Genomic DNA, 13,595 nt, shown 5'->3' on the forward strand with positions numbered 1-13,595 from the left:
ATTTCCATGCCATCCAATTTAATTGTTGAATATGTTTTGCTTCAATCCTATTATCAAAAAATTCATGAATTAGTTTATGAGTTCATGAGCATAATTTTAATCAAATAAGGTTGTTTGTTATTTTATATCAATCATAGCTAAATAAAGTACTTAAATCATGGTAAAGATAATGGATTATGTATTGATAGTATTGTTATTGTAATCTATATAAATATTTCAAACGAATATATTGCAACACGCATTGTAAATTATTGGATCTTTAATTCAATATATATATTATAATTTATTTAGTTAATAGTAAATTTAGTTTAAAAAATCTGGAATATTGTTTTATATCACTTCATGTAATCAAAAGAAAAAACTATTATACTATTTAACATAATAGTAATAGTTAAGAGATTTGTTTAATATTTTGACTTAAAAGAAAATTAATTTTATCATATTGTATTATATCATATTGTATCATATCATATTGACTTTAATAGCTTTTATTCAAAAAATGATTATTACAAATTTTATTTTTAAAATTGCTGTTTTATTAATTACTTATAAATTTATATAGTTTAATTATAAATTATAAAGTGTGTATTTGTATGTGTATTTTGAAAAAAAAATTGATATTTCTGTAGAGTATATATCTTATCTACATATTTTATAATGAAATAATCTTTATTTGTAAAATGATTATAAATATAGAATAATTCACATAATTGCAACAATTTATTTTTAATTGGAATTATAATTATTAATTATTAATATTCACAAATTTTTCTAATTACATTTTTTTCTAAATACATTCCAAGAAAAAAGATGATTTTTCAGTTGAATGAATCATCATACAGCTATTTTTTTGAAAGGAATATAAATCTTGAGGATGAACTGATAATTAATGTAATTAGACACGTTTTTATCATTTTTAAAAATTTTACTTGACATAACTATCATGTTAAAAGTTCTTATATTTTAGCGAGTAACGATTAGGTGATAATAAGAAAAAATATTTTTAAAAGTACTTTTATATGATTGATGGTTCACAGTGATGAAGATGAAGAGGATGCATTCTTGAATGACCAATATGAAATTGAAAATGTCTGTTAAATAAAATATCGAAACAATTTAAATGGATGATAATCAAATAAAATCAGGTTAGAGAAATGATCTAATTAATAATAAAATTTTATGATATCATAATGTAATTTAGTAAATATTAAGTCATAAATTAAGTCATAAATCAATTATTAGTTTTTCAAGTATGTAGATTTAATTTAATTCAAAATCTATTAATAATTGTTCTCATAAATATTTTTGAAAACCTGAGAGAGAGAAAGAGAGAGAGAGAGAGAGAGAGAGAGAGAGAGAGAGAGAGAGAAAGTAGGCATGCAGACAGGCAGTCGTAGATGAGGTGAAGGTCATATTTGCTCAGATACAAAGCGGGACGTCATCCTCGGTTTCGTTTTACCTACCAAAATTATTCTTTTGATAAGATACTCTTCTTTTAAAATGGAAAAAAATTGAATGAAAATTTTTTGAACGTTAATTATATTATATAATAAATTTATATATTTTATAAATTTCTCTTATTTACATTTAAAGATGTGTTAATTTATTGAAAAGTTCATAATACATATTTTTAAATTATCTCTTAAAAATGATAAATGATAAATAATATATATTTTTTCCATTTTATACGTAACTTATCAAACGGTTTCAATATATCTAGTCACGGTATGAAATATTTTATTCGTTTGGTTCGATACATATTGTATATCCGTAATGAAATTACTTTAATTAAATTTATTTATTATTTAATATCAATGCTTTCATTCATTAGAAAAAAATTTATAAAAATAATCTTATAACAATCGTTTGCTTTTTTGAATTATTAAAAAAAAAAAAATTTGATAGATATATATATATTTTTTTTTAATATAAAAATCCAAGAAAATTGATCATTTGAACGTATCGAGTTGTCGATCGCACTCTTTCTCGAGCTCCCATGACGTTTTCCTCGACCGTATTCCACTGCGAGTTTAGACGATGACGTCACTGATGGCTAACCGGTTACGTCATTGAATTCAACGTGTATTAGGTGCCCATGCAGGAGATAATTTCCAACTGTATCACCGATCATGCTCTCTGTATTTTTTTTTTCAAATTTTTAAAAACGAATGTCAAAAAGTGAATAATATTTGTTATCACGATTGCAAAAATTAGTAATAACATATCTATTTACATTAGAATTAGATTTCTTGTATTATCAAATTTGCAATTGAAATAGATTATAAATAAATAGATTAGTATAACAGATTTTTTTTTTCTCCTATGATTTATCAGGGATAAATAGGTGATAAATCAACATATTATACATATGTATATGGATTTAAATTGCTTTTAATATAATTTCGCTCACACAAATGTACTCATCATTATACCGGATCTGTGTAAATAGCAGCGTAACGTGAGATGTTCCATTGTGTACAATATGAATAGAATTTTTTTCGAAATTGAAGTCTATTGTGTACGATGTACATATAATTTTCACTTTTATTTTATTTGATTATAACTCGTAATTATTTTCTGCTTTATTTTAATTTGATTAATTTTTGTCTCTCATTTTCAAAATATTATATACATGTAAGTGTAATGTTTCAATTAACGACAAAGGAAAAATGATACACTATATTTCACATTTGAAGATGTCAAGAAGAATTGTTATCTAATTTTAATCGAACTAACAATGCTGCGAATGTGTTTTACTAAAAATAAATTTGTCAGATACCCGCGTTAAACGGTTAGAGCGAAGTTGCCAAATTTGATTAAAGCGAATGCAATTGCCATGAATTAAATCAAATCTGACTGCGGTTATTCGATATCTAATAATATCATTGGTAAGGAGTTACACTTACCCAAAATACTCGGATGAATCGTTTTTAATACGCTTAAATAATCAGCCTTTCTTTTCTTTTGCGTTTCATTATCTGGATGAGGAAAATAAAATTAAAGTGGTAATAATATAATCATAATCTGATTTGATATCTAAGTCTAATTGAAAAATTCGTTCATGCTATAAAATCCGTTCATTTCGTGTTGATTATAATAAGTAGCACGAGTTGCAAGTTGGAAGATGGTTCAAGGCCTAGTTGCTTATTATGTTGCACTATGTTCGAGTATGTGATAAACATTGAGATGATTCATCGTTGATGATAAAATTGAAATGCGATTAAGAGAATTTGCGAATAAAATAATCATGAATATTGATTATATATAACGTGCTATTACGATATAATTATATATTATAGACGCTAAGACAATAGTTCAAGCTTTGATTTACGATCACGTAATAAAGTTGCACTCTTCATCTATGATTAATCAACTGAATAACTTTATATATATATATATATATATATATAATATATATATATAGTTATATATATATATAATATTTGGAACAATGCATATTTCACTTCAATGTTTCCTGAGTATCTCTTTTTGAATTAAAAAATTATGATTCGATTCTTTATAAGAATATATTTATAGCATGTTTTATATATATATATATAAAATTGTAAAATATAGCGAGTGAAGAATTTCATAATATATTTTTTATCAATTTTCAATTATTTTTTTCCTTTATTTCTTCATTCACGTTAAACTTAATTTATTTTTTTCTTGGAATGAGCGTTGATTCATTTCTACGTGTAAGCGTTATTTCTTAGCCATTGTATCACTATATAGTTATTCCATAAATGCAAGAATTATATATATTTCAGATTATAATATTTTGCAAAAAAAGAAAAAAAAATAACGCGGAATCTTTTTCTTCTTCTTCTTCTTCTTCTTCTTCTTCGAATTCTCGTTCACTTTTAAATCAAATTCATCTTTCTCTCCTGTAAAATAATTTTACAGATTCGTCGGACATCGTCGATTCGAAATTAAAGTTAATTCTGGGTCTAATATGGACGTTAATTTTACATTATTCGATATCGATGCCTCTGTGGAACGGGGAGGAGGTGTCTCAGTCCGAAGGACCGAAGCAAAGGCTAATCAGTTGGATAAAGAGTAAAGTCCCAGAATTACAGATCAATAATTTTACCACCGATTGGAACGATGGCCGTGCAATCGGTGCTTTGGTCGACGGAGTCGCATCTGGCCTCTGCCCCGATTGGCCGAATTGGAATAAAGCTGATGCAATTCAAAATGCGTCGGAAGCGATGCAATTGGCCGATGATTGGTTGAATATACCTCAGGTAAATAATCATAATTATTCTTCAATTACAAAATTGAAATGTTGCGCAGAGAAAAAGTATGAATCGAAGGAATCGACGATCCTTTTTTATCCTTTTTCTTGATTCTATCTTACGCAGCTATCTTTTTCACGCAGCTTATCAAACCAGAGGAAATGGTTAATCCGAATATAGACGAAATGTCGATGATGACGTATCTTAGTCAATACCCCAACGCAAAATTGAAGCCGGGGGCACCTCTTCGACCACGTGCCAATAGAAACAGGTATGCAAATTGATTTAAATTAATTTTTAATTTGGATAATTTTTAAAACAAAAAATCAAGATACAGTCGAACAGCAATTCGTATAGATAGAATTTCGTTGAAATGGGAAAAATTGATTGTGATGATTAATGAATCTATTTTGTTTTCCGATTCCAGTATCCCGCCACCGCGGTAAGTTGCGTAGATATCGTGTTTTGACGTTCTTTTTTTTTTTTTTATAGCTGTTTACACTTTTGTCACATAATTAATAATTACGCACAGTTTGATCACGCAATTAATTCCTAACTATTCGATTAAAATATTGTAATAATGTTCTTGTAATTCTTACGCATTAGATAGTTATATTTTGTTGTTGTCCATTTTGTTCTAATCAAACGCCTTAACTCGTCTTAGTAATAGATCGAAGCAAGCATTTTTTCTTTTTCTTTATATATTAATTTACTATAGATAATAATGTAAATATGTGTTAAAAAAAATCTTTCTTTTATATTTTCAACGTCATTATTTATTTATTTATTTATTTTTTTATCAATGATTAAGAATACGTACTTATTACTATTGTTACGAGGAATTATTTCTTTTTTTTATAAATAAAAATTACTGTAAAGAAGTACAAAAATTTAGAGATTAAAATCATAAATTTTAAATAGCCGTACTTTACAAATTGAATATAATTTTGCTCCATCTACGTAATTTTTATGTTTCTTGCTTTATTTTATTTGAAATAGGAATTAGTTTCGAGATAAAGTTAAAGAAATGTTAATTTTTATTTATGGTGATGTAATTTTTGATTTAGAGTACGTGCTTACGGGCCTGGTATTGAACCAACCGGTCCAGTTATAGGAGCACCGGCTAACTTTACCGTCGAAACGTTTTCTGCTGGTAAAGGGGATGTTGACGTCATCGTAGAAGATCCTGAAGGAAATAGAATACCGGTAAGAATATAATTTGTTATGGTGGATGGCTCTACCAATCAATCGTGCGTAAAAAATCGTTAATATTCTTTAATTATTTCACTCTTTAAAAAATTTTGACGTCCTTATTATTATTATTCTTATTATTTTTTTTATCACGTTAGCAAGCATATATTTATCTACTTATCGCGTATAATATGGTTAACCACCGTTCAGGAAACTTCTACGTTCGTTCATTTAATCGCAACTAAATTAGATATAAACCAGCATACGGATGACGTAATAGTTAATTTTATAATGTTTTTACATTTCTTTTTTACGGTTGTTTCGATCGAATTCACGAAATTATTTAATTATTATTTAAAAAATATTTTGAAAATCGAAAAATACACGTTTATTTAATTGAAAACGAACGAAATATAAACAATTAAAATCATTCAAATTATAATTCTGGCACGTGTGATTTAATTGTCAAGACCGTCAATCACACGTTGTCACGTACACGTTTCTCTACCTGTAGAAGAAACTACATTTGCATAAATTATATTAAACAATTAATTGTCAGATTTTCAAATAAATACGTGATCAAAATTGTGATTAATTCGTATTTCTTTTTTTTTTTTAATAATCATATTCTTCTCGAAGGTCGACGTTAGATTCAACAAGGACAAGAATCTCACCTATTCCGTGTCGTATACCCCGAAGAAGGAAGGGCCGCACACGATAAAAGTACTTTTCGCTGGAAGGGAAATACCGAAGAGTCCTTATACGGTGAACGTGGAGGCGAAGGGAGGGGATCCCGGTAAGGTTACGACAAGTGGACCAGGATTACAGCCAGAAGGAGTTATGGCGAACAGACCCACTTACTTCGATATCTTCACAAAGGCCGCTGGACGTGGTGTGCCGGAAGTTATTATCTTGAACGCGCAGGTAAAACGATTATGTAGATATAATAGAAAAGGAAGAAAGACGAGAAATTTAAAAATATTCGCATTTGAAAACGGTGAAAATTTTGAAAGGAACCGGAGACAATCGTGCCTGTGAGATTGCGCCAACCTTTACCAGAAGTGTGGGCATGCGAGTACACCGCCCCCAAGAAAGGCTCGTATTCCGTAAATGTGTTCTTCGCCGGGAAACCGATACCCGGAAGTCCTTTCAACGTTAAAGTAGGCTCAGTGTCGGATACTAAAAAATGCAAGGCCTATGGACGAGGCTTATTACCGAATGGTGTTCGCGTTCAAGACGATGCAGATTTCGTTATCGTCACGAACGACACAGGGGACGACCTGCCCATAGTTAAAATCATCGGTCCAGGAGGGATTAATCAACCTGTACAGTGAGTCATTCGTTCGCTTCTTCTTCTACTGCTCTCTTTTAAATATAACCAATGTTATCGTTAAGAGATAAAGGAGAGCACGTTGTACGTTTCAGCATGACCAAAGTCGATCAGAAAACGCACAAATGCAATTACGTGCCGAACAAAGAGGGGAGGTACGTGGTGATGATCACGTATGGCGGGAAGGAAATTTCCAAGTCGCCTTTCGAGGTGAACGTTGGCCCATACAAGGACTCGTCGATCAGGGTTTGGGGCCCCGGCCTCCGCACCGGGATCGTCAATCACACGGCCAAATTTTTCATCGACGCGAAGAAGGAGAACGCCGGTCTCGGGTTCGCGATCGAAGGCCCTTCGGAGGCGAAAATATTTTGCCAGGACAACGGGAATGGAACCGGCGTTATATCGTATTTGCCAACCGCTCCTGGCCAATACGCGGTTCGCATATCGTGCGACGGCGAAGACATCCCCAAGTCCCCCTACATCGTCGACATTTTACCGAAAGGTGACTTCGATCCTGACAAGGTTCGATTTTACGATACTTCGTACGATATTTGATAAGAAATTTGAAATAATTTCATCTTCTTTAAATTTGAAATTAAATAAAATTCTATAGGATCTTGTCGTCTTATAATTAAATTTTAGAATTTTAATTAAAAATTCATTAAATAATTTAGAGACAGTTATTATTTCATTAATTCATTCATTCAATTCTTCAATTAAAAGACAATTTATTATGCTACCTTTGTACAGTCAATATAAGCAGCTATTTAAATTAAGTTCATGGAGTAGATCGACTTAAAATTATAAACAATAGGACATGTTTTTGATAAACATGAATAATTCATTTGTCGAGTTCCTTTAAATTATTTTACATTAAAATTTTATTATAAAATATATTTTATTACTAATTCAATCATTATTTCTATATTTTTTTAATTTTAATATACATTTTTACATATAAATAAATAAAATTATTAATTTAAATCTTTAATCATCAAAATTAAATTATTAAATTTTTTAAATTAAAAAAAAAATATTATTTCTATAACATTAAAATTTTATCAATCAAAAAATTCTTATTAAAAATTTATAGTAAATTTGAAACAATTAAGAGAAAAGAAAAGAAAATGAATTATACGGTTTTTGTAAATTGAAATCGAGAAACTTAACTCTAATCGTATACAGGTTGAAGTATACGGTCCAGGAGTGGAGTCTTTGCTCAGTGGCAAACCAACGAATTTTACCGTGGACGTGAGAAAAGCTGGCCAAGCACCTTTGGAAGTGATCGTTCAAGACGGGGACGGAAGAGACGTACCCGTTCGTTTGGAGGACAAGCACGATGGAACGGTCCAGTGTCATTACACCCCTATATCTAATTCGGATCACGTTGTAATGGTGAGAAGAAAGAATTTCGTATTTCGAGACTCTATGGAATATCTGCACAACGAATTTTATTTTTATTTTTTTATTTAATTTTTTATTTTATTTTTATATTTAACTCGAGAATATAGAAAAATCTGTATGCAGAATCTTGAAAATTTGTTTCTCGTAGGTGGTGTACGGAGGAGTGGCGACAAAGTACTCCCCTTACAGAGTGAAAGTGGAAGGACTCGTAAATCCTTCCATGGTAACGGCGTACGGGCCTGGGTTGGAGAAAGGGGTGAAGTCGAACGTGCCGACTCACTTCACCGTCAATTGCCGCGATGGCGGCCCGGGCGAGCTTCGGGTGAGCATTAAGGACAGCGAGGAGAAAGAGATTCCGTTCTCGGTCACGGATAACAAGGACGGCACGTACACTGTTACCTACGTGGCACGGGAGCCAGGCGCCTGCGTCGTAAATTTGAATTACGGGGGCGTGAATATACCCCAGTGTCCCATAAAGGTTAACGTGCAATCGAGCGTCGATGTGTCGAAGGTCAAAGTGGACGATCTTGCACGGAGTAAGTATAAAATAATCTGTCTTTCTCTAATCGTAATCGTTATAGTTCGTTATATTATTTAACCGTTTAGAACTCAGTGATGGGCGAAAATTTAATTTAGCTACGAAGTAAAGTTACTTCGATAAGTTATTGTTCAAAACATAATAATAATAATCGCGAATAATTGTAATGGCTTACTGAGAAAATCGGATCGACAATAATAACTACGAATAAAATGTAATTATTCGAGCATTTTAACGAGCAGTAATTAATTTAAAGTAACTTTATTCGAAATTTTTAATTAATTTACTTTTTCAATGCCAATTCGGTTGGAATTAAATGGCATAAAACTTTTCGCAAAGGATGTTTTTTGAACAGGAAAGTTCAACTTGGAAATTTAATTTTTCGTATAGAACTACGTATCAAATTTACACACGCATACACACACAGCAAAATTTTATTCCGATTTATATTTGCAACCACGAAATCATCGTGTCCAATTTGTGTCGAAACACGTGATCTGTATTAAAATAACGACAATGAAATAATATCGACGATTATATATATTATAAAAAAAAGAATCGGTCATCCAAACGATATCCAAAGATATTTACTTTACTCGAGCACTAAATTACTCGAGATCGAAGAGAAAGGCGAAGAAAACTGAAACTGAATTCGAAACTGAATCCATCCAGCCGCCCCGGTGAACAGCTTGCAGCAATTCCGCGTGTTGACCCAGGACGCGGGCAGGCCGGCGGACTTTCAGGTGACGATCACAGCTCCATCGGGGAATCGCGTCAAGGCTCACGTGGTCCCAACCCACGAGGGTTACCTGGTGAATTTCACGCCCACGGAGCTCGGCGAATACCTGTTGGCGATCAGTTTCGGCGGAGAGCCGATAACGAATCAGCCGTATCGATTGACCTGCGTGCACGGCTCCGACCCCGAGAAAGTTCGTGCTTCCGGGCCGGGCCTATCCCACGGGGTGGTGAACAAGCCGGCTGAGTTCGTGATCGACACCCGTGGAGCTGGCCAAGGCAACCTCGGCGTCACCGTCGAAGGCCCCTGCGAGGCTGCCATCAATTGCCGCGACAACGGCGATGGCACGTGCTCCGTCGCGTACCTGCCGACCGAGATCGGCGATTACGGTATCAATATCACGTTCAACGAGAAGCACATCCCTGGATCACCGTTCCAGGCAATCGTTGTAAAAGACGTCGATGTGTCGAAGATAAAGGTCACTGGAACCGGGATACAACCGAACGGTACCGTGCTTGTCGTGTTCCAGAGTGTTCACCGATTTCGATTTTGCTTTTCATTAACAGAGATTTTCAGTGTTTCCTGGTTTCTTTTCTCTTTCTTTAATTATTTTTTTTAATAGTTTCGTATATGGAATGTATCTTAATTCTTCTTCGTTATTTCTCACGTTATATAAACGGTGCACATTATGCATGCTTTGTGGTATTTTTGAACTTATATTTTTTTGCTTTGTTAGAAAAGGCATATGACGTTGAATTAGATAGCAATCTAGGGGAATTATTGTCACCTGGAAGTTGAAGTCGTCCATACTTTCGGAAGAAACAAAGGTTTCCGCCCTCCTCCCCCTTTACCTTATCCCTAAAGATTTAGATTTAAATACTTTTCTTTTCATTTGCAGCAAGAAAGTTTAATCGCTTTAGCGAGCACCGAGTTCTTCTTGCGTGATTGTTTGTTTTAATTCAGAATTTAAAAATATACGCACACACATCGTTAACATAATAACACGAATTTTTGAATTTCAGGTCCGTGCGTTAATCGCGCGACGGAATTCACCGTCGACGCGCGAGCCCTCGCGAAGGGGAAAAACGAGATCGACAAAGTTTCGTGTAGGATCAACAATCCGAGCGGCAACACGACCGAGAAAGTGATCGCTCTACAAAGTGACGGGACGTATTGCGTCAGTTACGTGCCGTTCGAGGAAGGCCCCCACACCATAGACATACGTTACGACAACGTGCCCGTGCCTGGTTCACCGTTTTCGGTCAACGTCCAATACCGCAGCGACCCGAGCAAGTGCAAAGCGTACGGGCCAGGCTTGGAGAAAGGATTCGTGAACAAGTACAACGTGTTCGTCGTAAACACGAAAGGTAAAAAGAAGCTTGGAATTCTCCAAATTGGAATCGACGCGATTATTCGATGGAGAGAATAACGAAAATAAATGATTAATTGTTGTTGTTCAGACGCGGGAAACGGGGGTTTGGCTATATTGATGGAAGGCGATGACGGTTCGGAGGTGATTTGCAAGGAGAATGACGATGGAACGTGCAAGGTGCAATATTACACGTCGGCGCCCGGCGAATACGAGATATCCATCAAGTTTGCGGAACAGCACATTCCCGGATCCCCCTTCCAAGTATTGGTCGTTGACGAGACGCAGGCGAGCAACGTGACCGCTTACGGGGCGGGTCTGGAAACGGTGAGAGAAGGGATACCTACGAAATTTATAGTGAACACCTCGAAATGCAATTCGGCGCAATTGGATGTAATGTTGAAAACGAACAAAGGGCGTGTTCAAAAGCCGGTGATTAAAAACTGCGGGAATGGTATATACGAGGTCACTTACCAACCCCCGGCTGCTGGAAGCAATTTGCAAGTTGGGGTCAATTTTGACGGCGAAAATATACCAGGAAGCCCTTTCAAACCGGTAGTTTTGCCCACCGTCGAGCCAAATAAAGTCGTCATCTCGGGACCAGGCGTCTCGCCTGTTTGCACCGCCTCCTTCCCCGTCGATTTCATAGTGGATACTTCGAAAGCTGGATACGGGGATCTCGAGGTTCAAGTGTTGGTAAGTTGAAATTTCGATATTTGAAGAAGTATTATGTACAGCGTTGTACAATACTTCTTTCTTGAATTTTAAATCGTTGGTTTTTTTTTTGTATCTAGGGTCCGGATCAAATGCCTCGTAGGGTTGAAATTCAGGATCTCGGGGATGGGAAATACAAGGCGACTTACTTGCCCGACGATTGCGGCCGTTACAAGGTCAACGTAAAGTACGGGGATAAAGAGGTGCCTGGATGCCCAATATTCGTGCAGAGCGTGTCCACCGGAAAAGCTGAGAAATGCAAGATCAAAGAGGGTATTCAACACACTTTGGCTCAAGGTGAAGAGTATTGCATTACCGTGGACACCGAAAATGCAGGCCGTGGCGCGGTGACTTGTCGTATACGATCTACTTCTGGAAGGTAAGTTTCAATTTCTGTAAAATTATAAATATATCGTGTCGTTTAAAAAAATCAAAATTGGTTTATATGATTATTAGACTGTAGATTTTTATGTAGAACTACGTTACGTTAAAATTAATATACAGAAAATATTTCGTATTGTGTAAAATACGTGCTAAAAAGACACGAATAGAAATTAAAAATTTTGTTATTAAAAATCACTTGGAATGTAGAGAAAATCGTGCCTCTGAAGTCAGTTTTTGATTCGTTCCGATATCTCAATCAAATGTCGAATTATAAGGATTCAAAGTTTTCATAATAATTGCACGAAATGTTATGAATGGGCCAATGACCTATATTTTTTCTTGGAAATGCGTATTATGTCCTTCCAGGAATCGCGTCTGGAGTTTAGGATAGGTCAGTGAGACGAGTGCGATCGAGAGATAAAGACGGAGATATCGAACAATTAAAAAATTACCTTTTTCTTTACACGACTATATCTCGAGAACTGAAAGTCGTATCGGGATAAATCAAAAAACGTTTTAAAGGGGAATGTTTTATGTTTCTAATGAGCTTTTATTCGTTGATTTTGAGTCACTATCTTCGGAGTTAGAGCGATTCAAAGTTTTCCTAATTTTAATAGGAATTCTCTTAAGAGAATTTCAAGAAATATGTTTATTTTGAAATTCTATAGGTTTATTTAATATAAAATATTATATAAAATTGCAGAATATATGAAAAATATTGATCATTGTATGAAAATTTGTATCAATTATTCACAGTCTAATAATTATTTATGTATTATTAATAAATATTTCTACTTTCATAACATAACATACATTTAACTAATATACGTGTATCGAGATTAACGAAGGTATAAGTCATAAAACTTTCACACAATCTATTGCACTTGAGATATTGATACGTTTATTCTAACTAAATTAGCATTTTGGCACAATGTAAAGACCAAGTGTCATTTAAAGTGATAGACATAACATATCTTGACACGTCTTATTCAAGAGAAGAGTTGTGATACATTATGTGGAAACCTTATAATCGATATGTTCCATGAAAATTATTTTATTACTTGTTGAAAATTATTAAGTTAAAGTAGAAATTTAATGAATTTTACATATACACATATATATATATAAATTATTGAATATAATATTATATATTCAAATTAATTATATAAAGGATTTTGAGTTCCTTATAAATGAATATTTTATATTTTTTTGTGAATTTTTTTATATTAAATTGTTTAAATTATTTTTTTGTTTTAAAATCGTTTAATATTAATTTTAATACAATTTTAAATATTTTATTTACGAATATATCTAGAATACTTTTGTATCCATACTTAAGATGTCAGGAGATTGTGTCTTTAATGGTCAGCCATACGAATAGGAAAAACCAATCAAATTTATGATGCAAATTGATATTTGCATTTTTTTGAAAAATCGAACATTACAATTCGAACAATCTGCTATTATTATATTTATAATTGTTCGTAATTATAAATATTCGGATTTAATTTTTCTTCACGGTGTTATAAAATATGATAATTGATTGTACAAACATTTTAAAAAAATACCAATTGAAATCTTATTTCATATTTTAAATATATATTATAAAAAGGTACATATATTTTCTATGCATAGAGAATTTAAATAGGAATTTTATTTTTATTTAAAATAGGAATAGTGCAATATAAAAC

The 13,595-nt window shown here is 33.0% G+C and overlaps 1 protein-coding gene across 4 annotated transcripts in view; it reads left to right on the plus strand.

Annotated features, from left to right (window-relative positions):
• The window catches only part of LOC122720045 (filamin-A), a 37,604-nt gene that overhangs the window by 5,505 nt on the left and 18,504 nt on the right, over positions 1-13,595 (plus strand). Inside the window, exons 4-16 of one of the 4 annotated variants that reach the window (XM_043946463.1) lie at positions 3,907-4,247; positions 4,382-4,509; positions 4,666-4,680; positions 5,306-5,444; positions 6,069-6,353; positions 6,443-6,759; positions 6,855-7,281; positions 7,945-8,154; positions 8,312-8,699; positions 9,374-9,943; positions 10,460-10,804; positions 10,898-11,502; positions 11,601-11,899. In XM_043946463.1, coding sequence (XP_043802398.1) covers positions 3,907-4,247; positions 4,382-4,509; positions 4,666-4,680; positions 5,306-5,444; positions 6,069-6,353; positions 6,443-6,759; positions 6,855-7,281; positions 7,945-8,154; positions 8,312-8,699; positions 9,374-9,943; positions 10,460-10,804; positions 10,898-11,502; positions 11,601-11,899 — 4,069 coding nt within the window. The remainder of the gene's footprint in view (positions 1-3,906; positions 4,248-4,381; positions 4,510-4,665; positions 4,681-5,305; positions 5,445-6,068; positions 6,354-6,442; positions 6,760-6,854; positions 7,282-7,944; positions 8,155-8,311; positions 8,700-9,373; positions 9,944-10,459; positions 10,805-10,897; positions 11,503-11,600; positions 11,900-13,595) is intronic. The other 3 variants (XM_043946465.1, XM_043946464.1, XM_043946466.1) reach the window with 3 other exon arrangements.

Source organism: Apis laboriosa, unplaced genomic scaffold (genome assembly GCF_014066325.1).
Source record: "Apis laboriosa isolate Shangri-la unplaced genomic scaffold, ASM1406632v1 scaffold9_cov152, whole genome shotgun sequence".
NCBI classification, from domain to species: Eukaryota; Metazoa; Arthropoda; class Insecta; order Hymenoptera; family Apidae; genus Apis; species Apis laboriosa.